General features: G+C 48.0%; 1 protein-coding gene across 2 annotated transcripts in view; it reads left to right on the top strand.

Moving 5' to 3' along the window:
• Nucleotides 1-26,565, top strand: part of LOC134957546 (vitamin D3 hydroxylase-associated protein-like) — a 179,169-nt gene that overhangs the window by 51,825 nt on the left and 100,779 nt on the right. For both annotated transcript variants that reach the window (XM_063939525.1, XM_063939526.1), the window contains exon 11: nucleotides 20,478-20,521. In XM_063939525.1, the coding sequence (XP_063795595.1) occupies nucleotides 20,478-20,521 (44 nt within the window). The remainder of the gene's footprint in view (nucleotides 1-20,477; nucleotides 20,522-26,565) is intronic.

Below are 26,565 nucleotides of genomic sequence, written 5' to 3'. Positions count from 1 at the left end.
CTTCCTCACAGCTAGGTCCACCCCTCACAGGATGTTTAACTCATTCCTCTCCTATGTAGTCAATTCTCTCTCCTAAACATCCTAGTGATATTTGGTGGACCCCCTTTATTCAAGTAAACCTTAGATACCTCTTATACCAGTAAATAAAGACACGGAGACTTGATTTTGGCAGAAAAATTGCTAGCTATTTATTTGACCCTAACCATAGCAAAACCTGTAATTGGAAAAAAGTTTGTTAAGATGCCGAATCAGCCGGCATAATGGTGGCAGAAAAAAGAACGGCTCTATTAAACTATTGGTAAACTTAAAATGGTAAACTGACCGAACCGTCCAGCACCCTATCAAAATCGGTAATAGGTGTCAACACAACCCCCACAGTGACTTCCCACCGCTCCTGGGTGCCCTGCCGCTGCCTCCCGGATGGGTGGTCGAGCGGCCATTAAGTCGATGGAGGTGAGTGCACCTAAACCATATAGCACTGAAACTTACTACCTATAAAAAACCATACAACTAACAAACTGCCGTTCTTTTCCGCCAAAAGCGAAGGACTCCATCCCAGAGTCCTCGCACCGCCACCATAACCTACCCTACTCCTGCAACACTAAGAACAGATCCTCCAGGAAAAACATCATCCCCTCATTGGATAGATGTACACCATCAGGCCGAAAAAGGTGACTGTCTCGGAACCGAATCCTAGGGTGGCGAACCACTTTACCTCCGTGGGCCAAGACCCACTTCGCCACTGCCCCGTTCACCTTTTTCCTGGCCTCATCTATTACGCGTCCGTCCTCCACACCTCGCCAACTCAACCTTGGCACCATCAGGGAAAATACCAATACACAATTGGTCCATGCTGCGGCCACCCTTGCCAGATCTTGTATCATGGCCCACCGTAACTCCAAGGAAGTCCTCTTCCCTAGGTCGTTGCCACCTAAATGGACAACCAGAACCTTGGGAACTCCATGCTTGCTGGCCTGACTGACTAGTCTACTCATCATATCTTTCCACATCATTCCTCGCCAACCAAACCATCTGATTCCCTGACCTCCAGGAAACCTCTGAGCCCTATCAGAGGCCAAAAACCTTGCTGCCCAAAAGACATACGAGTGGCCGACCACCCAAACGGGCAGGCCATCAGCGAAACAACCTGAAAAGGAGGAAAAAGGGGTAAGATTTGTTACTAGAATTCTACGCCATAACTTGTAATTGCGTTAACCTGAAGGATCTGTGAAAAAGAAAAATTTTTTATTGCTTCCAAATGTCGCAGCAGTCACGGCCTAGCCGATCTCACGAGCTTCTAGCTGATTTGAAGCAAAACATTAACACACGAAGGGAAAGGCAAAAGAAACAAAACAAAATTAAACAGGGGTGGGGGGGTATAAAAAGGGGTAAAACATGAAGTAACTCAGCTGGAGGTGAAAGCATAAAAACCTGCTGAGGGACTTAGATTAGAACAGATCAGCCGAATTAATGATTAGAATTCAGTCCGTCAAGTCAGGCAAAATCGCAAAATAACTCCAGACCCCCGCTGCCGGCTCACGCCAGCAGCGGCGAGTGGCTAATCCCTGAGTAGGATCACACACGGGTAAACAAACCAACGTACAACAAACATAACATATGCATAAACACAAGACCAACATGATCTTACTCTAACTTTTATAAGACAAACTACGCCTGAGCAAAATATCTCAGGCGACGGGGCGAATGTATCGCTTATAACAGGACGACTTCCATCGTCCCACCACCTGGATTTGTGACCCCGAAAGACCCGCCGCCGCAGCTGCCGTCGCAGCCCCTATGCGGAAGGAGTGTGTACCGAAGTGGGAGGGCGAAAGGCCCAAGCTCGTCAGACAGCGACCCATCATCCACCGAAATTGAAACTTCGTTAGTGGCAGCCCGTCATAGTGCAGCAACCACGACCCCCGACAATCGGGCCTTACTGCCTCATATTGCACTGCCAACCGCACTGGGCATATGCTCTCCTCAAGTGCCGAAACCAAGGTGACCCATCGGCCTCTCCCCACTTGGTCCGTCTTAGAGGGTCGCAATCTGCACAGCAAGGACCTCCCACTCACCACCACGTCCCCTACTAGCAAGCGCGAATCCGTTTGCTTAGAAGGCGCTACCAACTCCTATATCCTAAAGGCACCGTGGTAAGCCATGGAGAACGCCAATCTAAAAAGCAGCGATTCAAACATAGACGATGCGATGGCTCCGACCGCCCCAATGATGCCTGGCAGCAAGGCCGCATCAATGGGCCGCCTCCTTTCAGGCGGCGCAGGCGCAACGCGCGCCCATCCTTTCATCGCCCTAAGCAGAATCCCACTTTTCGTCACATCGGGAACGCCCTTAATTCTGCAGAAGAACGCAATGCCAGCCAAGTACCGGGAAACCACCGCTCTAGACCTGCCCGACACATAAAGCTGCCAAATAAAAGAAAGCATCATCCGATGCCCGCTCTTACCTCGTTGCTTCCGTCCTCTAGCAAATTCTTCCCATTCGCTCCAGGCTTGGTTGTAAGCTTTAAGCGTGGATGGCGCGACCGATCGCAGTGCTAGACCTTCCAGTCCGGCCCGATGACCTGCCAGACATAATCGGGACAATGAAAACTCCGTTCGTCGGCCTCGGGAGCCAACAAGAAAAACCTATCCCATTGCCCTCGTGAAAGTGCGTCAGCGACCCCATTCTCCAGACCTGGCACGTGTTGCGCGCGAAACCACACGTTCTTGCGTAGGCAAGTCAACAGCAACTGCCCTAGTACCCTTAGCACCACTAGCGATTTCGCCCTCTGGTTGTTAATCGCGTGCACCACGCCGAGATTGTCGCATCTGAACAAGATGCTGCGATGAGCCAGCCACTCGCCCCAGATTTCCAGCGCAACCATGATGGGGAAAAGTTCCAGGAGCAGAAGGTCCTTAGTCAAACCCGCTTGATGCCAGTCCGCCGGCCATGGTGCCGCGCACCAAGCTCCCTCCAGATAGCAGCCAAAACCGGAGGCTCCCGCCGCGTCGGTGAACAGCTGCAATCTAGTGCTGTCGACCGTTGGGGCCTGCCATATGCGCACGCCGTTGAAATCCTGTAGGAACGAGGCCCACACGGCCAGATCCCGTTTTATCTCAGCGGACAAGCGGACAAAGTGGTGCGGTCTGGCACACCCCGCAGTCGCTCTTTCGAGCTTCCGGCAGAAAACCCTGCCCATCGGAATGACCCGACAAGCAAAGTTAAACATGCCCAGCAAGGATTGCGCCTGCCGCAGCTTAACCTTGCGCGAACCCATGAAACGGCCAATGGCGTCGCGCAGCTTAGCCACCTTGTCCAGAGGCAGGCGACACGCGCCCTCCACCGTGTCAATCTCGATCCCTAAAAAGGACAGGCAAGACACCGGCCCCTCCGTTTTGTCCTCGGCCACTGGTACTCCGAAGTGACAAAACAATGCTCGTATACTGAAAAGCAAGTCGCCGCATCGTGGCGAATTCGCCGGTCCCGTACAAAGGAAATCATCAAGGTAGTGGGCAACTCCGTGACCACCCGACGAAGATTCCACGCACCAATGCAGGAAGGTGCTGAAACGTTCGAAATACGAGCATGAAACGGAACATCCCATCGGCAAACATTTGTCAATGAAATATTCCGATCCAATCCGGAAACCCATAAAGCGGAATGAGTCCGGATGGAGGGGCAGCAACCTAAAAGCGGATTCCACATCAATCTTTGCCATGAGGGCCCCAGCGCCGTAGCTGCGGACCAGATCGAGCGCCTCGTCAAACGACTGATACACTACCGAGCAATGAGCCGGAGGTATGGCGTCATTGACCGACGCCCCCGCTGAGTAGGAAAGATGTTGAATCAGTCGAAAAGAACCGGGCGTTTTCTTGGGGACCACCCCCACCGGGGAGATGACTAAGTCCTCCACTGGGGGTGCTGTAAACGGCCCCTCCATCCTGCCCAGCCTGACCTCCTTATCGACTTTTTCACGTAGCACCAAAGGTAAGGCTCGAGCAGACTGGAGGTTCCTATGGGCCCGAACCGTAACTTCGCTCGCAACAGGCAAGCGGAAACCAAAACGAAAACCTGAATATAAAAACATGGCATCAGCCCTATTTGGATACCAATCCAACCATCTGCCCATCGCATCTAACTTAATTGGCGTTGGCGCTCTGCGGAGCGCTCCCGCCAGATGCCGTTCTTGGGTAGGATTGCTTAGCCCGGGGGCCTTGCCGACTACTCTTGAAGCAGGATGATGCCGGGTGGGAACCGCCGCAATGGAGGCAAGCATGCCGGAATCGACACTGCTTGCCATATGAACATGTCGCGTTGTTAAACGCGAAACAGATTCCTTTCGTTGCGGGCTGCCTCCCTGTCCGGACGGCCGACCTACCTGGCTTGGCCGACCCGCCGTCCGCGCCGGGCACATGGGCGGACGACCCAGCGCGGTGTCCGTCCGCCCCTGCGCTCCGGGGCTCCTTGCCCTGTTGCGAGGCCCTAGTGACCTTGAGCCAAACCTCCACGTCCTTGAACCCGAAGTCCATAACGTACAACCCGTCCTGCTTCTCCCGGAATTCTTCATCATATCTCCGCCATTCGGTACCCGCAGACGTGCGTTGCATATCATGCACTAGATGCAGGTACCGAATGACATTCATGTGTTCCTCTGGCCTGTCCTCGAGGTAACAAGCCGCGAAAACCCAAAAACCCACCAGCCAGTTATCGAAGTTCCGGAACGCCTCGGCCCCGATGCCCTTCTTAGCAGTTGCCGCCTTGAAATCTTTTTTAGCGTCTTTGGTTAAGACGAACACATCTACATAGTCCCCCCTACTAATCTTCCTGCGGCAGCTGTCCCTAAGCCCCCGCATGACTGCAGTATATTCGCAGCGGACCACGCCGGGCAGGTCGCGTCGCTTCTTGGCCCTGCGAGAGTCCCTGCTAAGCCGCCGTCGCCTCTTACGCCTCTCCTGCTGCCAAGCCGCCTTCTTGGCGTATTTGGTCGCCCTCTTCTTCGCCTTAGTCGTGCTACTGACGTCGGACGCTGCTGACGCCAGGGAAGAGGAGGAAGAAGAGGAAGAAGAGGAGGAAGAGGAAGAGCTGTGCGAACACGAGCACGTACCATGAACCGACCCTGACTGCTCCACCTCACCTGAAGCCGTAGACTGGTCGGATCCGTATTCCTCAGGCGTGACGTGCGCAGCATCCTCATCTTCCGATTCCGATAGCCCTGTATCCTCCTGACGATCTGTGGGCAGAAGAGGGGGAGAGGACCCGGACAACAACAGTGGAACGCGCCTATCCCAGCTGGGGGCAGACGTACCAGATGACCGCACGGTCTCGCCCTGCCTTGGCTGCAGATGCAGCTGTGCCGCGGCCGCTCCCAGCTCTCGACACGCGCGCGCTACCCTCTGGGCGGCTGAAATGGTATTAGCGCCCGATCCACCCGCCACCCCCCCGGAACCGCCCTCGAGCTCCGGGGCAGCGGCGAGCGGGGCCAGCGCCGCCACCACCGTGGCCAGGGCCGACGCAAACGCACCGGGCGGGTCAGCGCGACTCCGGGACGCTGCGCCGTCTCCTGAGGGATGCCGTGCCGGGGGCACGCGCCGAATAGTCCCACCACTGGGCATCGGCAACCCAGACCCCTCCGCACTGCGGCCAGGTCGGCCCCGAGGGGGGGAGTCCTCAACATTGGGAAACTCAAAAACGGATATCCGTCCGGAACCGTCCCGCCCCCGGCCCCTGGGAGTTGCACCTGTATCCTCTTCTACCCCCTCGCGGAGGCCCCTCCCCCGCCGGATGGAGCTAGCTCCGAAAGCAGGGTAGGCCGCGCGCCGGGAGTACCTAGATGCCCTCAAACCTGTGCCCCCCGCACTGCTACATACAGCAGGCTCCACCCGTGGCTGTGGTGTTAACATCTCAGTCCCCATAAAACCTGGTTGATCCCTGCCAGGCCTCCTCCCCCCCCTCGCTATGCCGGAATCCGGCCATAACGGAGAGGGCTGGGGGAACACAGAGGGCTGCGGCGCCGCTGCGCGCACACGTGCGCGAGAGACGCCGCCGGAGCCGCGCATGGGCCCGCGCGCACGTCGTGCGCGCGCCCCATCGCTTCCGGCCGGGCGCCCTCAGCTGAGGTCTCTTCCGTTGACCCCTCGACTGGCCCAGCTAGGCCCGCATCCGCCTGCCCGAGCTCCCGCCCGGTTCTCACTCTCCGCCTGGGGCCTCTATCCGGCCCCAGCAAGCGTGAGGGAGCGGGAGCAACACCAGTGGACACCGACGAGCGCCCGGTGGGGCGCGCCCGAATCCACTGCAGTCATGGCCGGACCCGGAGGCGAGGGCTGTTGCCCGCCCCTCTCCGGGAGGCCAGACCGCCGAGCCGCCTCGGAACGCCGGCCGTGCCTGCCCGCTGCGGCAGGCTCGTCCACCGGCTCGCCAGCGGAGCGCCCTCTATGTCCGGTGCCCCCTGCCATCTGAGAGGCCCCAGGGGAAGGGACGGCATAAGAGACAAACACCCCTGCCCCGGGACCAGCCTCAGCAGACTGGTAACGGGCTGGGGCACCAGCGGTCCGGCGTGGGCGGCTGGAGGCCATGTCAGTACAATATAATAAAAGAATACAACCAATGAGAATTAAAGGAGTGAAGTTCGGCACAGCAGCACTCACCCCAAGACAAATCACTAGCAAAGAGACCCAAAATGGCCACTTCTGGCCTATATATATCCTAACCCTCCCCTTTTCCTAAGGGCTGTACTTCCTCACAGCTAGGTCCACCCCTCACAGGATGTTTAACTCATTCCTCTCCTGTGTAGTCAATTCTCTCTCCCATGTGTTATATACATTTTTCACCACAGGGTGGTACACAAGGGCCCTTACAAAATTTTGCCTTGGGCCTACAATATATCTAGTTACACCCCTGGACCTGCTTATTATAGAGTAATATCTCATTCTGTGTTCTATAATGTGAATTTCGGCTCATACTCAATTATGGACATAATTCTGGTCGCATTTAATTTTAGCAATAAAATTGCTAAAATGCACCACACTGACAGTGAGCATGCAATCAAAGTGCGGTCGCATCCCTGAAGGACTGCACTTTCATTGGGGGCCGGCGTAGCAGGTCGTGGTTGGGAAAGGGGATCAGAGCTTTTTTGGGGCGGCTATGTGACATCACACGCAGCCACTGCAACCCGAAAAATGGCGGTGCATCGCCTGCATACGCAGCCTAGCTACGTCTGCAGGGGGTTATCCTTCGTATCCGCTTCAGCGAAGTGATCGCAAAATAATTGAGATCGCATCGCTGGATGCCAATTAGCATCCTGGACGGACCCCAGCATGCTACAAAAACGATTGCAGATTCTGCTTTTAATAGTAGTGACATATGACCTGAATAGGGTCATATGTCACTACTATTGCCATCGCATTCAGTGATATACAGGAATTATGATTTACAAGTAAAACTAGTACAAAAACATTTCTAAGGGTTGCGTGTGGTGTGATATGGGAGAAAGTCCATGGGGGGTGACACCATGAGTTACCATGGTATGCAGAAAAAGCATTCTAACAAAAGTGAGTCAGCTTTGAACATAGCCAACAGCCCAAAAAGAGACTGCTGTATATGGACTCAGGGGCCACTAGACATTTTAGTTGCAATGAAAAATTGTTTGACTCATTGAGTGAATGTGAACATCACATTCAGAAGAATCTGGGTCAAAGTCCTCACATCATCTAAAGTCGGGGAAATTACAGTGAACCTAAAAAGCAAAGGCAAAAGTGTAGTCACAGATATTGAAGAATTTCCAGATCTTGGAACTAACTGAATCTCCATTAGTATGCGTGAGAAGAAAAACTACAAAATTGCAGAAGGCAAGTGTACAGTGCGTAATAACAAAGGGACAGTAATAGCTACTGTTACCCAATGCTAGCAACTCTATATCTTAGAAACTGAGCAGTGTTATGCGATGACTGCTGCTGACTCAGCAGTCAGGACACGTGACCTCCCGTCCACCTGACCCGGAACTGTGGCATAGGTGATTGGGACATTTAGAGTATGGGAACATACAAAAACTTCAAGAAGGAATGGTGACAAGAATGACCATAAGCAATCCTGATCATCCAGTATGCGATGGTTGCATCAAGGGTATGCCCCTTCCCGAAATCGGTGCATCACTATGATTGGTGCACACAGATGTATGTGGTCCTATGAATCGTTTAGTGGATTCAGATATTTCATGACACTAATAAATGATTTTACGAGGATGACCCATGTGTACTTCATAAGAGCAAAAAGTGAAGTGACACATAAAATTGCGGACTACAAGAATTTAGTAGAAACTCAAACAGGTTACAAACTAAAGACTTTAAGATGCAACAGTGGAGGAGATCACCAAAATAAAAGTTTTCGGACTTCATGAGAGAAGTTTAGCTAACCATGTTATATAAACCAGAACATAACGGCGTAAGTAAGCATGCAAACAGGGAATCCAATCCTGGGCCGTTTTGTCTATCCCGGGGCTCAGGATTGAAAAACAGTCAATCCCGGGATACCTGTTGGCTAGTAAAAAAAAGGGGAAAAAATACTTACCCTCCCCAAGTCCGGCTGTCGATGGGTCCAGACGGCAGGCAGTGGTGCTGTCGGCGAGTTTGGGTGACAGGCAGCGGGTGAGGGCACTCCAGCTGGCAGTGCGGCTTGCACTGTGCTGCGCAGCTTGAGCTCTAACACCACGTCATGCTGCGCAGTGCGCACAGCGGGGGCAGGGGAAGCCAGGCAGCGTCTGCTGAACCGGCGTATGCTGAACCGGCTCAGACGCTGCCTGCCATAAAAATATAGCATTGGCCCAAATCCCGACCATGGAAGCTCCAATCCCGGGATTCAATCCTGGCCAATTTTAAGACAAAATTGGCTATCCCGATCTCGGGATTGGCCACCCTACGTGCCAATCTTCACTATAGTGGAAAGAACCCGTGCAATGCTGAACAATAATTTTGGGCTGAGGCAGTTCATACAATGGTTTATCTAAAGATTAGTGCACCAGCAGTTGCAGTGACAGGGAAAACACTGATTGTAGCATGGACCGATAAGAAACCTGACATGAGTCACCCTTTAATTCTCATTTTTTAAGTAACGACATTGCATTTCCCATACTTATAATAGGAAATGCGATATGGACGAATTTACTTAAAGAAAATTGTCAAAAAATACTGCAGTGAGCTCTGCGATAATTACGTCAGCTCCAGCTGTCATAATCACAAGGCTCTTTGCGGTATGCAGCCTTCTGCACAGCTTTTTCTAGGCAGAGAAAGCTGTGCGGTGACCTAGCTCTGGTGATCAGCACAAGCTGATCACTGTGTAAAAAATATATATATATTTTTTAAATATACTTAAATTCCTCGGTGATCGGTGCTGGTCAGCTGATCGCCTGCTGCTGCACTGTGACCCCAGTCATCTGACACTGTAAATCAGCATTTGCAGCAGCTTGCATCGTCAAATGACCGGGTCACAGTGCAGGAGTCAAAGATCACATGACCAGGAGAAGCACACCAGAGCACTGTTCACTGGGTAAGTATGTAGGGAAGGGGGGTCAACCCGGCAGAGGCAGTTGCAGCGATAGCGGTGGCGCATGAGCAGCACACCCTTTTTATGAAAAATATCCCAATATTGCTGTGGAGAGGCATCGCAGGGACAGAGTTTTCTTGCAAGCTCTGTCCCTACATGTGATTATTGATACATCCATGCATACCTCCCAACTGTCTCGATTTTCGTGGGACAGTCCCGTTTTTTGGGGACTGTTCCGCTGTCCCACCCGCGGGCCGCAGTGTCCCGCGGTGGGGGGGGGGGGCAGTTGGGAGGCTCCGTCTCTCGCTGCCCTGCTTAGCAGAGCAGCGGTGAATAGACGCTGTGCGCATGCGCACAGCGTCTATTCAGTGGAGTCAGAGGGAGAGGGAGCATGCCAGAGCGCTGGGCATGCCCCCTCAGTGACGAAAACGGGGGCGTGACTCGCGATTGCGGGTCCTCCGCGAAGCCACGCCCCTTTTTGTTGGTCACGCCCCCTTTTCGGGAGCGCGCGCGGCTTCGCCACGCGAGTGTCCCGCTCCACAGGAAAAGAAAGTTGGGAGGTATGTCCATGCAATGTCATCAATAACTGCATTGAGCATTGGGTCTATTTTATCACCTCACATCCACATCCTCAGATGCGGATGGTGATAAATCGCCACCTAAAACTTTTACTTAAAATACAGTATTCTGCAATTTAAATTGGGGAGTAGATTAAGACGACAGATGTTCTTATACTATTTGAATTAGCAGGCGTAGCGATAAGATGGTCAAGTAAAAAAACAACCAACACTTGCTTTATCTTCAACAGAAGCAGAAGCCTTGACTAAAGCAGCAAAAGTAGCACTTTGCATTAAAAGTACTTTCATTAAAATACCTATACCTATCAGCATCTCTCTTACATTTTATAAAATCTACTTGATAAAGGCTTCCTTCAAAGCTGATTGGTTGCCATGGGCAACTTCTCAATTGGTCCTTTTCGCCACTTTTTTCACTGCTTCATGAGTAGACCCCTTAAACCAGGCATGTCCAAACTGCGGCCCTCCAGCTGTTGTGAAACTACATATCCCAGCATGCCCTGACACAGTTTTGCTGTCAGAGAATGCTAAAGCTGTGTCAGGGTATGCTGGGATGTGTAGTTTCTCAACAGCTGGAGGGCCGCAGTTTGGACATGCCTGCCTTAAACCCAAAAGAAGCTCCCAGCATCCTATGCGACAATACGGTGTTATAGACATGTCTGCTAGTACAAAGCACCACGGAAGATAAAAGCACATCGCTATCAAACATTATTTCTCTTACGTCCTAGAGGATACTGGGGTTCACATTAGTACCATGGGGTATAGACGGATCCACTAGGAGCCTTCGCACTTTAAGAAATTAATACGGTGGTCTGGCTCCTCCCTCTATGCCCCTCCTACCAGACTCAGTCAGTTTAGAAAATGTGCCCGGGGGGGTGGATGGAACGGCCCAACCTCCTTTAGGGTTAATGGTCCTGTTCCCTGCTGACTGGACATAGCTCCTGAGGGACCTATTCGCAAGCCCCACCATGGCGACCGTACAGTCCTGCAGCACGCCACCACCCCTGGCGGCTTGAGGGTAGGAGCTCAGCGCTGACAGGCTGCGGCTCCAGGCTTCAGAGACATAACATGTTCCGCTGTGAGGAGCGCGCTGAAGCAACAACTATACCCACACTAGCACTAAGTTTCTAACCCACTGTAAACCACACATATAACTTCAGCCAGTATAAAAAAAATGGGGAAGACCATGCGCCATTACAGGGGCGGGGCTTCACTTTGAGCGGATCCAGTGGCTCACCAGCGCCATTTTCCCTCTGCAGCTCTCACTGAACAGCCTGACAGAGACACGCAGCTCTTCCACAAAGACTCCAGATTACCTCAGCGGTACCGGGGGGTCATAGAAGGAGGGGAAGCAGTATAGAAATACTAGTACCCTATTAAGGGTATTTAGTCTGCGACCCAGCTAAGCTCAGCTTTAGCAAGAAGGGCGCTGTGTGGCTGGCTCCATCATTCTCTGTGTTCCCCTAGAAGGGCTCTGTTTGGGTTAACTGAGCTTAACTTTTCTCCTGTGTGTGTGGTGTATACTTTCACATTACAATGGCTGGCAAGATGTGTGTTTCATGCACTGCAGCGTGTTTTTCTTCTCCAGGTGGATCACTACAATGTACTCAGGGTAGTACATATTCTCTGACTAGTGGATCCGAACCAGCATGGTTGGATTCTCTAAAAGGGATGATCTCAGATATTTCTAATAAATTGTCCCATACTGAGAAAGAGACGCAACAGTTAAGACAGTCTATGGATGACCTGATGAATAGAGATTCAAGTCCCATGCCAGCGTCTCATACCTCTGCCATTTGTCCACAAAAGCGTACTCTGGCCCAAATCCTGCAGGCTGACACTGATGATGATGTGTCATACCCAGAGGAGGGTGAGGTGGACTTAGGTGGGGGGAATGCGCCCTGTCACAAGGACTACAGGCCCTGATAGAAGCTATTAGGAAAGTCCTGCACATCAAGGATGACACAGTGACAGGAGAGGATGAGGAATCTTGTTTTAATGTGAAAAAGAAATCCTCTGTTACTTTCCCTGCATCTCAGGAAATAAATTCCCCATTTGAAGAAACTTCGGTTAATCCTGACAATAAGTTTCAGATCCTTAAAAGGTTAATTACATCCTTCCCTTTTCCTCAGGATGATAGGAAAAAATGGGAAAACCCACCGATTGTTGATGCTACGGTACCTAGGTTGTCACGCAAGACAGTCTTGCCTGTCCCGGGGTAGCCTCCTTAAAAGACGTGGCTGACCGCAAGATTGAGACCACTCTAAAATCTATGTACACAGTTGCGGGAGTAGCCCAGAGACCTACTATAGCTTGTGCTTGGATCACAAGAGCCATTGCAAAATGGTCAGGTACCCTACTGGAGGGTTTCAATTCCTTACCTAAAGGGGAGATTCTTTTACTCTTACACTATATAACTAACTCTGCAAGTTTTATGGTTGAGGCCATAGAAGAGATAGGCTTGCTAAATGCACGCACCACGGCCATGGCACTGACATCATGCAGAGGCCTATGGCTACGTCAGTGGACTGCGGATGCGGATTCCAGAATAGGTGTGGAAAGCCTACCATTCACAGGTGAGGCCCTGTTTGGAGATGAACTGGATACGTGGATATCCAAGGCTACAGCGGGTAAGTCTACATACCTTCCTTCCGCAGCTCCTCCACATAGGAAGACCTACTCGGCTCCTACTCTGCAGTCCTTTCGGACAGCAAAATGTAAAAATAAGGCTAAAGGTTCTTCTACAACCTTCAAAGGTTATAGAAGTAAACCCAAGAAACCAGCGACTGCAGGTTCACAGGAACAGCACTCAGGTTCTGCTTCCTCTAAGCCATCAGCATGATGGTGGACCACACTGCCTGGAAGACAGGCATGTGGGAGCCCGGTTAAGAGATTTCAGTCACATCTGGGCGACATCATGCCAGGATCCCTGGGTCATAGAGCTTATCACCCAGGGTTAGAGACTAGAGTTTCAGGAACTCCCACCTAACAACTTCTTCAAATGAGGCTTACCAGCTTCTCCAAAGGCAGGTATAATTTTACAGAATGCAATCCAAAAACTGGTACGGACTCAGGTTATTGTTCCAGTTCCATCTCAGCTGCAGAATAAAGGTTATTATTCCAACCTGTTTGTTGTACCGAAGCCGGACGGTTCGGTGAGACCCATTTTAAACCTCAAGTCATTGAACCCGTATTTACGGGTGTTCAAATTCAAGATGGAGTCTCTGAGAGTGGTGATCTCAGGTCTGGAGGAAGGGGAATTCTTGGTGTCTCTGGACATCAAGGATGCGTACCTTCATATTCCAATCTGGCCGCCTCATCAGACTTATCTAAGGTTTGCAGTACAGGACTGTCACTACCAGTTCCAGGCATTACCATTTGGCCTCTCCACAACACCGAGGGTGTTCACCAAGGTAATGGCAGAGATGATGTTTCTCCTCTGCAAACAGGGAGTGAACATAATTCCGTACCTAGACGACCTGCTGATCAAGGCACCATCCAGGGAGAGGTTGTTGGATGACATTGCCCTCTCAACTCGACTACTCCGGCATCACTGGTGGATTCTGAACCTACCAAAATCTCACCTGGAACCAACACGGAGGCTTCCGTTCCTGGGGATGATACTGGATACGGAGGCACAGAAGGTATTCCTTACATTGGAAAAGGCATTGGTAATCCAGTCGATGGTGCAGGATGTCTTGAAACCAACCCGGATATCGGTGCATCTCTGCATTCGCCTTCTGGGGAAGATGGTAGCTGCCTACGAGGTGCTACAGTAAGGAAAGTTTCACGCAAGGCCCTTCCAACTGGATCTGTTGGACAAATGGTCCGGATCGCATCTCCACATGCACCAGAGGATACGTCTGTCGCCAAGAGCCAGGGTTTCTCCTTTATGGTGGCTTCAGACTTCTTACCTGCCCAAGGGCCAAAGGTTCGGGATTCAAAATGGGATTCTGCTAACCACAGACACAAGTCTCAGAGGTTGGGGAGCAGTCACCCAGGGGGAACAGTTCCAAGGAAAATGGTCAAGTTAGGACGCCATTCTTCCGATCAACATTCTGGAACTAAGGGCCATATACAACGCGCTTCTACAGGCATCACCTCTTCTTCAAGATCAAGCCTTTCAATGTGATGGCAGTAACGTATATAAACCGACAAGGCGGAACGAAGAGCAGAGCAGCAATGTCAGAGGTGACAAGAATTCTCCTCTCGGCAGAAAGACACGCGGTGGCATTGTCGGCAATCTTCATTCCGGGAGTAGACAACTGGGAAGCAGACTTCCTCAGCAGACACTACCTCCACCCAGGAGAGTGGGCCCTCTGCCCGGAGGTGTTCGGGTGCTTGACACATCGGTGGGGCTTTCCACAAATCGACATGATGGCCTCTCGTCTAAACAAGAAGCTCCAGCAGTATTGTTCCAGGTCGAGGGACCCACAGGCAGTGGCGGTGGATGCTCTGGCATCCTCATGGATCTACCAGATGGTGTATGTGTTTCCGCCACTGCCATTGATCCCAAAGATTCTCTAGTGAATAAAAAGGTAAAGGGTTCAAGCAATTCTCATTGCTCCGGACTGGCCAAGACAGGCTTGGTACGCAGATCTACTGGACATGCTCCTGGAGGATCCGTGGCCTCTACCTCTTCAAGAGGATCTCCTGCAACAGGGGCCGTTCGTCTACCAAGACTTACCATGGCTACGTTTGACGGTATGGAAGTTGAGCGTCAATATCTAGCCCAGAAAGGAATCCTGGATAAGGTTATTACAACTTTGATCCAAGCCAGAAAAGGAGTAACATCTAGGCATTACCACCGTATTTGGAAGAAATACGTCTCTTGGTGTGAGAACAGGAAATTTCCTACGGAGGAATTTCAACTGGGACATTTTCTGCTTTTTCTGCAGTCAGGTGTGGATGTGGGCTTACGCCTGGGCTCCATAAAAGTCCAGATTTCTGCCTTGTCCATTTTCTTCCAAAAACAATTGGCTTCCCTCCCTGAGGTTCACACGTTCTTGAAAGGTGTTCTGGCCATTCAACCGCCCTTTGTGCCTCCCACGGCACCTTGGGATCTCAACATGGTGTTGCAGTTCCTCCAATCAGAATGGTTTGTGCCCGTACAGGAGGTGGACGTAAAGTTTATTACGTGGAAGACCGTTACACTGTTGGCCCTGGCTTCAGCCAGGCGGGTGTCGGAACTGGGGGTATTGTCTCACAAGAGCCCCTATTTGATTTTTCATGAGGATCGAGCTGAAGGTGGTGTCAGCATTTCATATCAACCAGCCTATTATGGTGGTTACCGACACCTCCTCTACCTTAAAGTCCCTACATGTTGTGAGGGCTTTGAAGGTATACGTAAAGCGAACAGCTCGTCACAGAAAATCGGACTCGCTGTTTATTCTTTATGATCCCAATAAAATTGGGTGTCCTGCTTCAAAGCAGACAATTGCACGCTGGATCAGGCTTACTATCTAGCATGCTTATTCCACAGCAGGTTTGCCATGTCTAAAATCTGTACAGGCCCACTCTACTAGGGCAGTGTGTTCTTCCTGGGCGGCTGCCCGGGGTGTCTCGGCTTTACAGCTCTGCCGAGCAGCTACTTGGTTGGGTTCAAACACGTTTGCTAAGTTCTACAAGTTCGATACTTTGGCCGCTGAGGACCTTGAATTTGGTCAATCAGTTCTGCAGGAACCTCTGCACTCTCCCACCCGGTTTGGGAGCTTTGGTACATCCCCATGGTACTAATGTGGACCCCAGTATCCTCTAGGATGTAAGAGAAAATAGGATTTTAATTACCTACCGGTAAATCCTTTTCTCGTAGTCCGTAGAGTATATTGGGCGCCCGGTGCTTCATGTTTCCTGCACAGTTACCTGGTTAAGTATTGTTGTTGGTTCAGCTGTTGCTGTTCCTGTTCAAGTTTGGTTAGCATGACTTTCCTCTTGGTTTGTGTGTGCTGGTTCGAATCTCACCACTGGCCTTTCAATCCTTCTCTCAAGGTATGTCTGTCTCCTCGGGCACAGTTTTTAGACTGAGTCTGGTAGGAGGGGCATAGAGGGAGGAGCCAGCCCACACTGTTAATTTCTTAAAGTGCCAAAGCTCCTAGTGGACCCATCTATACCCCATGGTACTAATGTGGACCCCAGTATCCTCTACGGACTACGAGAAAAGGATTTACCGGTAGGTAATTAAAATACTATTTCAGAAACACAGAAACAAAGAATGTGAGGGCAGGCAAGAACCACTTGGCCCATCTAGAAACACAAGCGTAGAAAGTCACAATTGCGCACAGTGGCTGCTACTTTTAGTGAAGGAATGGAGTTCCACCTCTATTCCACAAACCAAACAAAAAACAGAAGAGAACCCCCATACAAGTAGCGCACACAAATGATACTTAAGTGAAAAAGGCTGGATCAATCTCGGGGTGTATATTTTTCAATGGGCCCTAGGACCTCAAAGAGAAATAAACAGAACACAATAGTGTAATAACATCACAACATTTTCAATGGAGTATTTTCTAAGGGAAACTCGTACCCGTCGGGATGTCTACCAGGTTAATGATAGACCATATGTGTGTGCAGGAATGAAGATGACCATGGGTTTTTTCAAATGGTGTCTTCTTCCTGTTACTTCTGATAATGATTCCTCCGGAATTATATTAGAGATGAGCGCCTGAAATTTTTCGGGTTTTGTGTTTTGGTTTTGGGTTCGGTTCCGCGGCCGTGTTTTGGGTTCGAACGCGTTTTGGCAAAACCTCACCGAATTTTTTTTGTCGGATTCGGGTGTGTTTTGGATTCGGGTGTTTTTTTCAAAAAACACTAAAAAACAGCTTAAATCATAGAATTTGGGGGTCATTTTGATCCCAAAGTATTATTAACCTCAAAAACCATAATTTACACTCATTTTCAGTCTATTCTGAATACCTCACACCTCACAATATTATTTTTAGTCCTAAAATTTGCACCGAGGTCGCTGTGTGAGTAAGATAAGCGACCCTAGTGGCCGACACAAACACCGGGCCCATCTAGGAGTGGCACTGCAGTGTCACGCAGGATGTCCCTTCCAAAAAACCCTCCCCAAACAGCACATGACGCAAAGAAAAAAAGAGGCGCAATGAGGTAGCTGTGTGAGTAAGATTAGCGACCCTAGTGGCCGACACAAACACCGGGCCCATCTAGGAGTGGCACTGCAGTGTCACGCAGGATGTATCTTCCAAAAAACCCTCCCCAAACAGCACATGACGCAAAGAAAAAAAGAGGCGCAATGAGGTAGCTGACTGTGTGAGTAAGATTAGCGACCCTAGTGGCCGACACAAACACCGGGCCCATCTAGGAGTGGCACTGCAGTGTCACGCAGGATGTCCCTTCCAAAAAACCCTCCCCAATCAGCACATGATGCAAAGAAAAAGAAAAGAAAAAAGAGGTGCAAGATGGAATTGTCCTTGGGCCCTCCCACCCACCCTTATGTTGTATAAACAAAACAGGCAGAGAACGGATATATTAAATAAACTGCACTGTGTGTCTGGTGGTCACTCACTATATAATATATTATGTACTCCTGGCTCCTGCTATAACCTATAACTGGCACTGCAGTAGTGCTCCCCAGTCTCCCCCACAATTATAAGCTGTGTGAGCTGAGCAGTCAGACAGATATATATAATATTATATATAGATAATAGATGATGCAGCACACTGGCCTGAGCCTGAGCAGTGCACACAGATATGGTATGTGACTGACTGAGTCACTGTGTGTATCGCTTTTTTCGGGCAGAGAACGGATATATTAAATAAACTGCACTGTGTGTCTGGTGGTCACTCACTATATAATATATTATGTACTCCTGGCTCCTGCTATAACCTATAACTGGCACTGCAGTAGTGCTCCCCAGTCTCCCCCACAATTATAAGCTGTGTGAGCTGAGCAGTCAGACAGATATATATAATATTATATATAGATAATAGATGATGCAGCACACTGGCCTGAGCCTGAGCAGTGCACACAGATATGGTATGTGACTGACTGAGTCACTGTGTGTATCGCTTTTTTCAGGCAGAGAACGGATATATTAAATAAACTGCACTGTGTGTCTGGTGGTCACTCACTATATAATATATTATGTACTCCTGGCTCCTGCTATAACCTATAACTGGCACTGCAGTAGTGCTCCCCAGTCTCCCCCACAATTATAAGCTGTGTGAGCTGAGCAGTCAGACAGATATATATAATATTATATATAGATAATAGATGATGCAGCACACTGGCCTGAGCCTGAGCAGTGCACACAGATATGGTATGTGACTGAGTCACTGTGTGCTGTGTATCGCTTTTTTCAGGCAGAGAACGGATTATAAAGTAAACTGCACTGTCCTCACTAGTAAACTCTCTCCACTCAGTCTCTACACTTCTACAGTAACAGTACTCCTCCTAGTCAGCTCCAGTAAATCTCTCTCAGTCTTTTATAATCTAAATGGAGAGGACGCCAGCCACGTCCTCTCCCTATCAATCTCAATGCACGTGTGAAAATGGCGGCGACGCGCGGCTCCTTATATAGAATCCGAGTCTCGCGATAGAATCCGAGCCTCGCGAGAATCCGACAGCGTCATGATGACGTTCGGGCGCGCTCGGGTTAACCGAGCAAGGCGGGAAGATCCGAGTTGCTCGGACCCGTGAAAAAAAACATGAAGTTCTGGCGGGTTCGGATTCAGAGAAACCGAACCCGCTCATCTCTAAATTATATGTGGATATAAGAAATCACCACCATAGTGTAAAACCACAATTTAAATTTATTACACAAATACAGATACAATTAGCCTCCCACCATAATAAGTGGTCTACTAAGCATAAGTAGACAAATACAGCTTATAAACACGGCCCAGATGGCATACAGCAAAACATAAGGACTCCTACCAAATGGAATGGTCTACCATAAAGTGTAGACAATAGCACAGGATTATCGGAAAAACCTTAAGCATCCCCGGAACTAGTTCCTCCATCCTGGATAGTAGTCCTCAGTCTGCAGGGCCCCTCCTCACCAACGTGTTTCGATACACACAGGTATCTTTGTCAAGGTATGAGGAGGAAGCAGTCTCACAGGGAATTTATACCCTTCTCATAAAACCTCTAAAAATCTCTAAAACTAGACATGGACTTATTACACTTTCCCTATTCCTATATCCACAATGTAAACATCCACTCCTGAAAGTCCATTTCTCACACTTCAGATTACATAGAGGATCGCACTTTCCCGCTCTTCAGGCATCATTTCTTTCAACAGAGAAGTCACGTCATTGTGCTTTTTAATTGGGGATCAGTAGCACATGAGAGATTTTCAGCATCAAAGATATGGGCTTGTCTACCAACGTCCAGGTCACCTCTTTATCTGGCAAGTCCCAGATAAGCATTCACATCTGGAGCACAGGGCACCACAGGAATGAAAGATAACAGTGAAGTGTTAGAAAGTATCAGATAAGTGAAAGCAGCGGGATCAGTGTTAGGAGTGTTACAAGAGTGAAAAATGTGTGAGAAAATATACATAGATAAAAAAACAAAGAAAGTGATTTCAAATGTTAATATAGGTGTTAAGTAGTGATGCCCTGAAGTGGCGCAGCCAGTGTAGCATAGGGCGCCTCATGCCCCAAGGCTCTCCCCACAACTGACACTTTATAAATTTATAAGGGAATTAGGGGCCTATGTATCACCATCCGCATCCATGGATGCAGATGTGGTGTGATAAAATCGTCCGAATCCGCACTGCAATAATTGATTACATCGCATGGATGTATCAATTATCGAATGCAGTGACAGTGCTTGTCCCTCCGATGCCTGTCCGCTGCATCATCAGGGATTCAACCCAGCGTCGCTACTACGGTTGACGCTGGGTCGACCCCCCCCCCCCCGGTGGATAAATGATGTACATGGTCATTATTGGCAAGATATACGGTCCCTGGGTCCCTGTCGGATGGGGCATGAAGGGCCCACCGGGGGAATGCAGTGATAGGGGCCCATACTTAAGGGTGTGGCAAGCCTACAAAGGGGGTGTGGCCAGCCTCCACAGAGTCTTGAAATACACAATAGTCTAGTGCAGTGTAATGCAACATATCTACCATGTATAATACAAGTGCACAGTCTGGAACCTGATCCCTAGAGGAAGGAGTGGGCACTCAGGCAGTGGGGCCTACCGGTGGTTTCCCTGGTACCCCTGTGGGCCAGTCCGACCCTGCCTGGGTTCAAGGTGTTTCATGCGCTGTCTGAACTTAGAACTCACTGTGCTATGTGGCTTTAGCTAACAGCTTGAAGATAAACATTTCATCTATTTTAGTGATGATTAATTCAAATATTTTTCCCTGTAAGTAAATAATCTTATTTTAAACATTTTCCAGTATCCCAGGATTTCCAGTGCTATCTATTGCGGACTTGGTGCAAGGTAAGACCCTGTGAGTTTTTCAAGAGTATCTTTTATCTACAATGTAGATGACCACTCCTTGATGATCATTCCCAAGCCCCAAACCCCTCTCCCGCCCCCATTAGATAAAAGTAGGGATGTGGGATGTTATAGATATAAGTAATAATAGGGTTTAGGAATTATGGATTAGGAAGGCAGTATGTATATGAGAGAGAGAGAGAATATAGAGGGGACGGCACTCTGAGGATTTTTCAAGTTTATATTCAAACAATAGTAAAATCCATATTGTTCATCAACGTTTCGGTGCCTGACGCATTGTCTTCAGGATACACAATACGGGACACAAAGTAAAATGACAGAAAGAAAACATGTAGTGACTTACCCCACTTATAACAGGTACTAGCTAGTGCAAACACCAATCGCTGTGTCCGGTCTCGTGGCTCGGTCAGCGGCAGCGGGGCACACTGTAGTGACGTCACACTGCCTTCCGGGACTCACAGGCCTGTGTGTAACATGCCCCTCATGACGTACTCCCATTGCTACGGGAACCACACACACGTCGGTCCGGGTAACCAGGGACACCAACCACATCACCATGACTCCATATACTGTACAACGTTGGTGGGACCCATCCTATATCCACCGGAACCAGGTCTAAAACAAACAAACAAATTAAAACATGGCGGTACACTATAGTGCACCGCACACGTGTATGAACCATTGCATCTAGAGGTACTTAAACAGTGTATGAAATTCAAAAATCTAAGTATATGGTAGGTCAAAAAATATTAAATATCACAAAATAATTGTAATATAACTATATATATCTATAGATACATGTTCCCGTCAACTTTTACATACCAATAGTACCAGAAAACTATACTAACAAACATAAGACTATGTTCCCGTGAATCAATCGCTATAGGTCTATATTAAGGTGTTCCAACAGATTTTTTCATTAAGGCCTTTGGGCGACACTGTATCCAAACGTACAGTCCATTTTGCTTCCATAATTAGCAATTGTTTGTTTCGGTCACCGCCCCGCCTGTTGTCAGGTAGGTGGTCAATGATCATATATTTTACACATGACATGTTTTGTCCCCTTTCAGCAAAATGTTTAGCCACTGGCTGGTCACTATCACTACTTTGCCACGCTGCCTTGATCGCAGACCGATGTTGCGTTGCCCGCTCTTTGAAAGGACGAATGGTCTTGCCTACATAATAGTGCCCTCACAGGCATCTAATTATGTAGATCACACGGAGTTGTATATGTTACGGCTTGTTTTATGGGAATATATTTCCCACAATTTGGGTGTCGAAATTATGTCCCCACATCCATGTGACTGCATGTAGCACAGTTAATGCACCTATAGCAACCTTTTTTCCATGTTCCAAAGAAGGGTACATTAGCTTGTTTGAAATTAGAAATGTCCGTAAGTACAACAAGGTCCTTTTCCCACGCCGAAAACTCACCATCGGGGTCTGACTTTTAAAGCTCTGTAGATCTTTATCGGTACTGACGATCGGCCATAAGGCCTTGATTGCCGATTGGGTAATGCGGCTGCTTGTAGAGTATGTAGTGGTCTAGATAATTCGATCTTTCTTTTTGACGATATCTAATTCTTTCGCTGCCTTCTCAACGACCAAAATCATTAGGTGGAAGGAACATTTGTTGAGGATGGCTATCCACATACGGCAAAAGTCTTGATTCTATGGTGGGTGTATTTCTTACCCTAAATCCCCGTGGTATAAATTTATTATGGTAGTAGTCTGAAAGGGTAAGGCCATACATGGTATAATCAATCTCACGCCTCTTCAACTTGTATAACGTTTGCTACAGTTCCTCACACGTATCCACTTGACCTGAATACTGTGGATCCTCAGAGAACAAGATGTTCTTAATCTGTAAAGCTCATAATTTCCCCCAAAGGCAATTGGGGTGGCAGGTGTGTTTCATGTGCCATGACGTAATGCACAGCAATTCTGGGAATCACAATAGGGCGTACAATAGTAAACACAGTGTGGTCACAGTGAGAAGCAAACTGTTGATGTATCTCTAAGATGCAAAAAAGAAGCAGCATAGGTCATTTGAAAATATGTAACCTGGTGCCTTGAGAGTGATAGACTGCAGTCCATCCAATTTAAATTTGCATGGTCCGGCACTCAATTAATATCTAATGTTCTTACCCCGGTGTCCATGTCCAAGGCAGGTACCCACCAATTTAGAATATAGATGGGACGGCACTCTGAGTTTTTTTTCAAGTTTATATTCAAACTATAATACAATCCATATTGTTCATCAACGTTTCAGTGCCTGACGCACCATGTTCAGGATACACAATACATGACACAAAGTATAATGACACATAGAAAACATGTAGTGACTTACCCCACTTATAACGGATACTGGATAGTGCAAACACCAATCGCTGTGTCCGGTCTCGTTGCTCGGTCAGCGGCAGCGGGGCACACTGTAGTGATGTCACACTGCCTTCCGGGACTCACAGGCCTGTGTGTAATACGCCCCTCATGACGTACTCCCGTTGGCCCGGGAACCACACACACACCGGTCCGGGTTACCAGGAACGCCAACCGCATCACCATGACTCCATATACAGCGTAGGTGGGACCCATTCCGATAAGCACCGGGACTATGTCTAAAACAAAAAAATTACAAACATGGCGGTACACTATAGTGCACCGCACACGTATATGAACCATTACATCTAGAGGTACTTGAACAGTATATGAAATTCAACAATCTAAGTATATGGTTGGTCAAAAAATATTAAATATCACAAAATAATTGTCATATAACTATAGATATCTATAGATACATGTTCCCGTTAACTCTTAAATACCAATAGTACCAAAAAACTATACTATCAAAGATTAGGGGCACATTTACTAAGCAGTGATAAGAGCAGATAAGTGAGCCAGTGGAGAAATTGCCCATGGCAACCAATCAGCACTGAAGTAACATCTATAATTTGCATACTATAAAATGATACAGAGCTGCTGATTGGTTTTTGGGGCAACTTCTCCACTGGCTCACTTCTCCGCTCTTATCACTGCTTAGTAAATGTCCCCCTATGTTCTCATGAATAAATCGGTGTAGGTCTATATTAAGGTGTTCCAAAAGATTTTTTCATTAAGGCCTTTGGGCGACACTGTATCCAAACGTACAATCCATTTGGCTTCCATAATTAGCAATTGTTTGTTTCGGTCACCGCCCCGCCTGTTCTCAGGTAGGTGGTCAATGATCATATATTTTACACATGACATGTTATGTCCCCTTTCAGCAAAATGCTTAGCCATTGGCTGGTCACTATCACCACTTTGCCATGCTGCCTTGATCGCAGACCGATGTTGTGTTGCCTGCTTTTTAAAAGGACGAATGGTCTTGCCTACATAATAGTGCTTACACAGGCATCTAATTATGTAGATCACATACAGAGTTGTGCATGTCACGGTGTATTTAATGGGAATATATTTCCCACTATGTGGCTGTCAAAATGATGTCCCCACATCCATGTTACTGCATGTAGCACAGTTAATGCACCTATAGCAACCTTATTTCCGTGTTCCAAAGAAGGGTACATTAGCTTGTTTGAAATTAGAAATGTCCGTACGTACAACAAGGTCCTTTATGTTTTTCCCACGCCGAAAACTCGCCATCGGGGTCTGACTTTTAAAGCTCCGTAGATCTTTATTGGTACTGACGATTGGCCATAAGGCCTTGGTTGCTGATTGGGTAATGTGGCTGCCTGTAGAGTATGTAGTGGTCCAAATAATTTGATCTTTCTTCTCTCTGTTTTTACCCTTCCAATTTGGTGATGGTAAGAGTAAATCCTCCCGGGGTATATTGAGTAATTTCAATTTATGTTGATAACAATTGCTACAGATAACCCCTTTGGATGATTTTTTTTACCATCTCATCCAGTTGCAGCTCTAACATTGGTCTGTCATTATTTATCCTCGCAACCCTAAGCATTTGCGAGTACGGTAATCCCGACCTTTACGCCATCGGTTGGTGACTCGAATACCGTAACAACTTATTTCGATATGTCATTTTACTGAAGACAGAGCTTATAAGGTGTCCTTCATGGTTGGTTAATTTAACATCCAAGTATTCGATCTCATGGAAGCTGGTTTTGTATGTAAATTTGATAGGTCCCTCCAAGGCATTAATTGACTCAATCATGGATTTGAAAGCCACCTCCGTACCTGCCCAAAAAATGATCAGATCATCTATATATCGTAAAAATAACTTGGCATGCTGAGTAAATAAAAGGTTATTGAAAAATAAAGTTTGTTCTTGTAAATAGATATAGATGTTTCCATATTTAGGTGAGACGTTAGATCCCATGGAACAGCCAGAAGTTTGCAAGTATGATTTGTCCGTCAGAAAATAATTTCTGTACAAGACAAATGTCAATAGTTGGATGAGGAATTAAATATCAGGACCACTATAATGTTGGTTATTTTGTAAAAACACCTCCACAGCATGTAATCCCTCCTGGTGGGATATAGCTGTATATAAACTTTGTACATCTAGTGTACACATCAGCAGGTTAAATGGTGCTGTACAATATTCCTGGATCTGTAATAGGAAACTGGTTGTACCCTTCAAGTATGATTTTTCGTATATTATGCATGGCTGCAACACGTTGTCTAGGTATTTTGATACAGGTAGATATAGCGACCCCATGGCTGACATAATTGGACACACCGGGTCATTGTGTATCTTCAGTGTTGTATACAATATAGGGGTGACTGGTTTGAGTTAACGCTGTCACCACTCGTTCTGAAATGATGCCACTTGTCTCGGCTGTTTTCAATATTAGGTCCAATTCTAGCTTATACATCCCCACAGGGTGTCTGGTAAGTTTCTTATAAACAGAATGATCACTCAATTGCATCATGACCTCATTGCAGTAAGTGAAAGTGTCCTGTATGACGATCGCCCCGCCTTTATCAGTGGGGCGGATCACGATATCCTCATATTGAGAAAAATTATTTATGGTTACACACTCACCTTTGGTTAAATTGTACCTGTATGTTGGATTTTTTTCGGTTGTATTTATGTATGGAATCATCCAATAAACGTGTGTAGCATTTCAGTGACTGGTTTGTACTGGTGGGTTATATGTTGACTTCAACATGCTCCTGCAGAACGTTTCCACTGGATTCGGTGTGCACGGTGGTGCATTGTGCACGGAAGGTTTATTATAGAAATGTTCCTGGAGCCTTAACTTCCTCCCAAATTTATGTATGTCAAGATTCCAATCAAATTCCGAATGAGGGTTGGTGGGGACGAATGCCAACCCTTTATTCGATACAGCAGTCTCGTCCCTAGTTAAGGTTCTATCTGACAAATTAAATATCAATTGTTGGTGCTCTTCCAAGGTGGGCAGCCTACCCCTCTCCCTTTGACCACCTCTCCTCATGTGCGGGTGTCTGGATTTCGGCTTCCAGTGCGCGTACTCACCCCTAAAGGGACGGCTGGTGTACTGCTTATATCTTCACCCTCAGAGACAACAAAGTCACTGTCACTATGTGATGTGCAAAGCTCAATGAGTTGCCTCGGTGTCCGAACCCCTCTATAGTTTCTCTGGTACTTTCGATAATTTCTAGCCAATTCACCGCCACTGACCCACCTATACACGCGGTTCTCATCGTAATCCTGGATCACTTTAGTGCATTTAAGTTTCTTGAACTTAAGTTCGGATCTGTATTTTTCACACTGTGTCTGCAATTTAATGAGCCAATTGGTAGAGGTATCTTGTTGCAAGGTGTCACTGTGAGTTGCCCCAAAATTAAGAATTTTAGTCTAGACAATATCTAATTCTTTTGCTACCTCCTCAACGACCAAAATCATTAGGTGGAAGGAACATTTGTTGAAGATGGCTATACACTTACGGCAAAAGTCTTGATTCTGTCGGCCTATGGTGGGTGTATTTCTTACCCTAAATTCCCTTGCTATAAATTTATCATGGTAGTAGTCTGAAAGGGTTAGGCTGCACATGGTATAATCAATCTTACGCCTCTTCGACTTCTATAAC

The sequence above is a fragment of the Pseudophryne corroboree genome, chromosome 9 (genome assembly GCF_028390025.1).
Source record: "Pseudophryne corroboree isolate aPseCor3 chromosome 9, aPseCor3.hap2, whole genome shotgun sequence".
In the NCBI taxonomy this organism is placed as follows: domain Eukaryota; kingdom Metazoa; phylum Chordata; class Amphibia; order Anura; family Myobatrachidae; genus Pseudophryne; species Pseudophryne corroboree.
The sequence above is the reverse complement of the archived record's forward strand: the minus strand, read 5'-3'. Positions and strand labels throughout refer to the sequence as shown.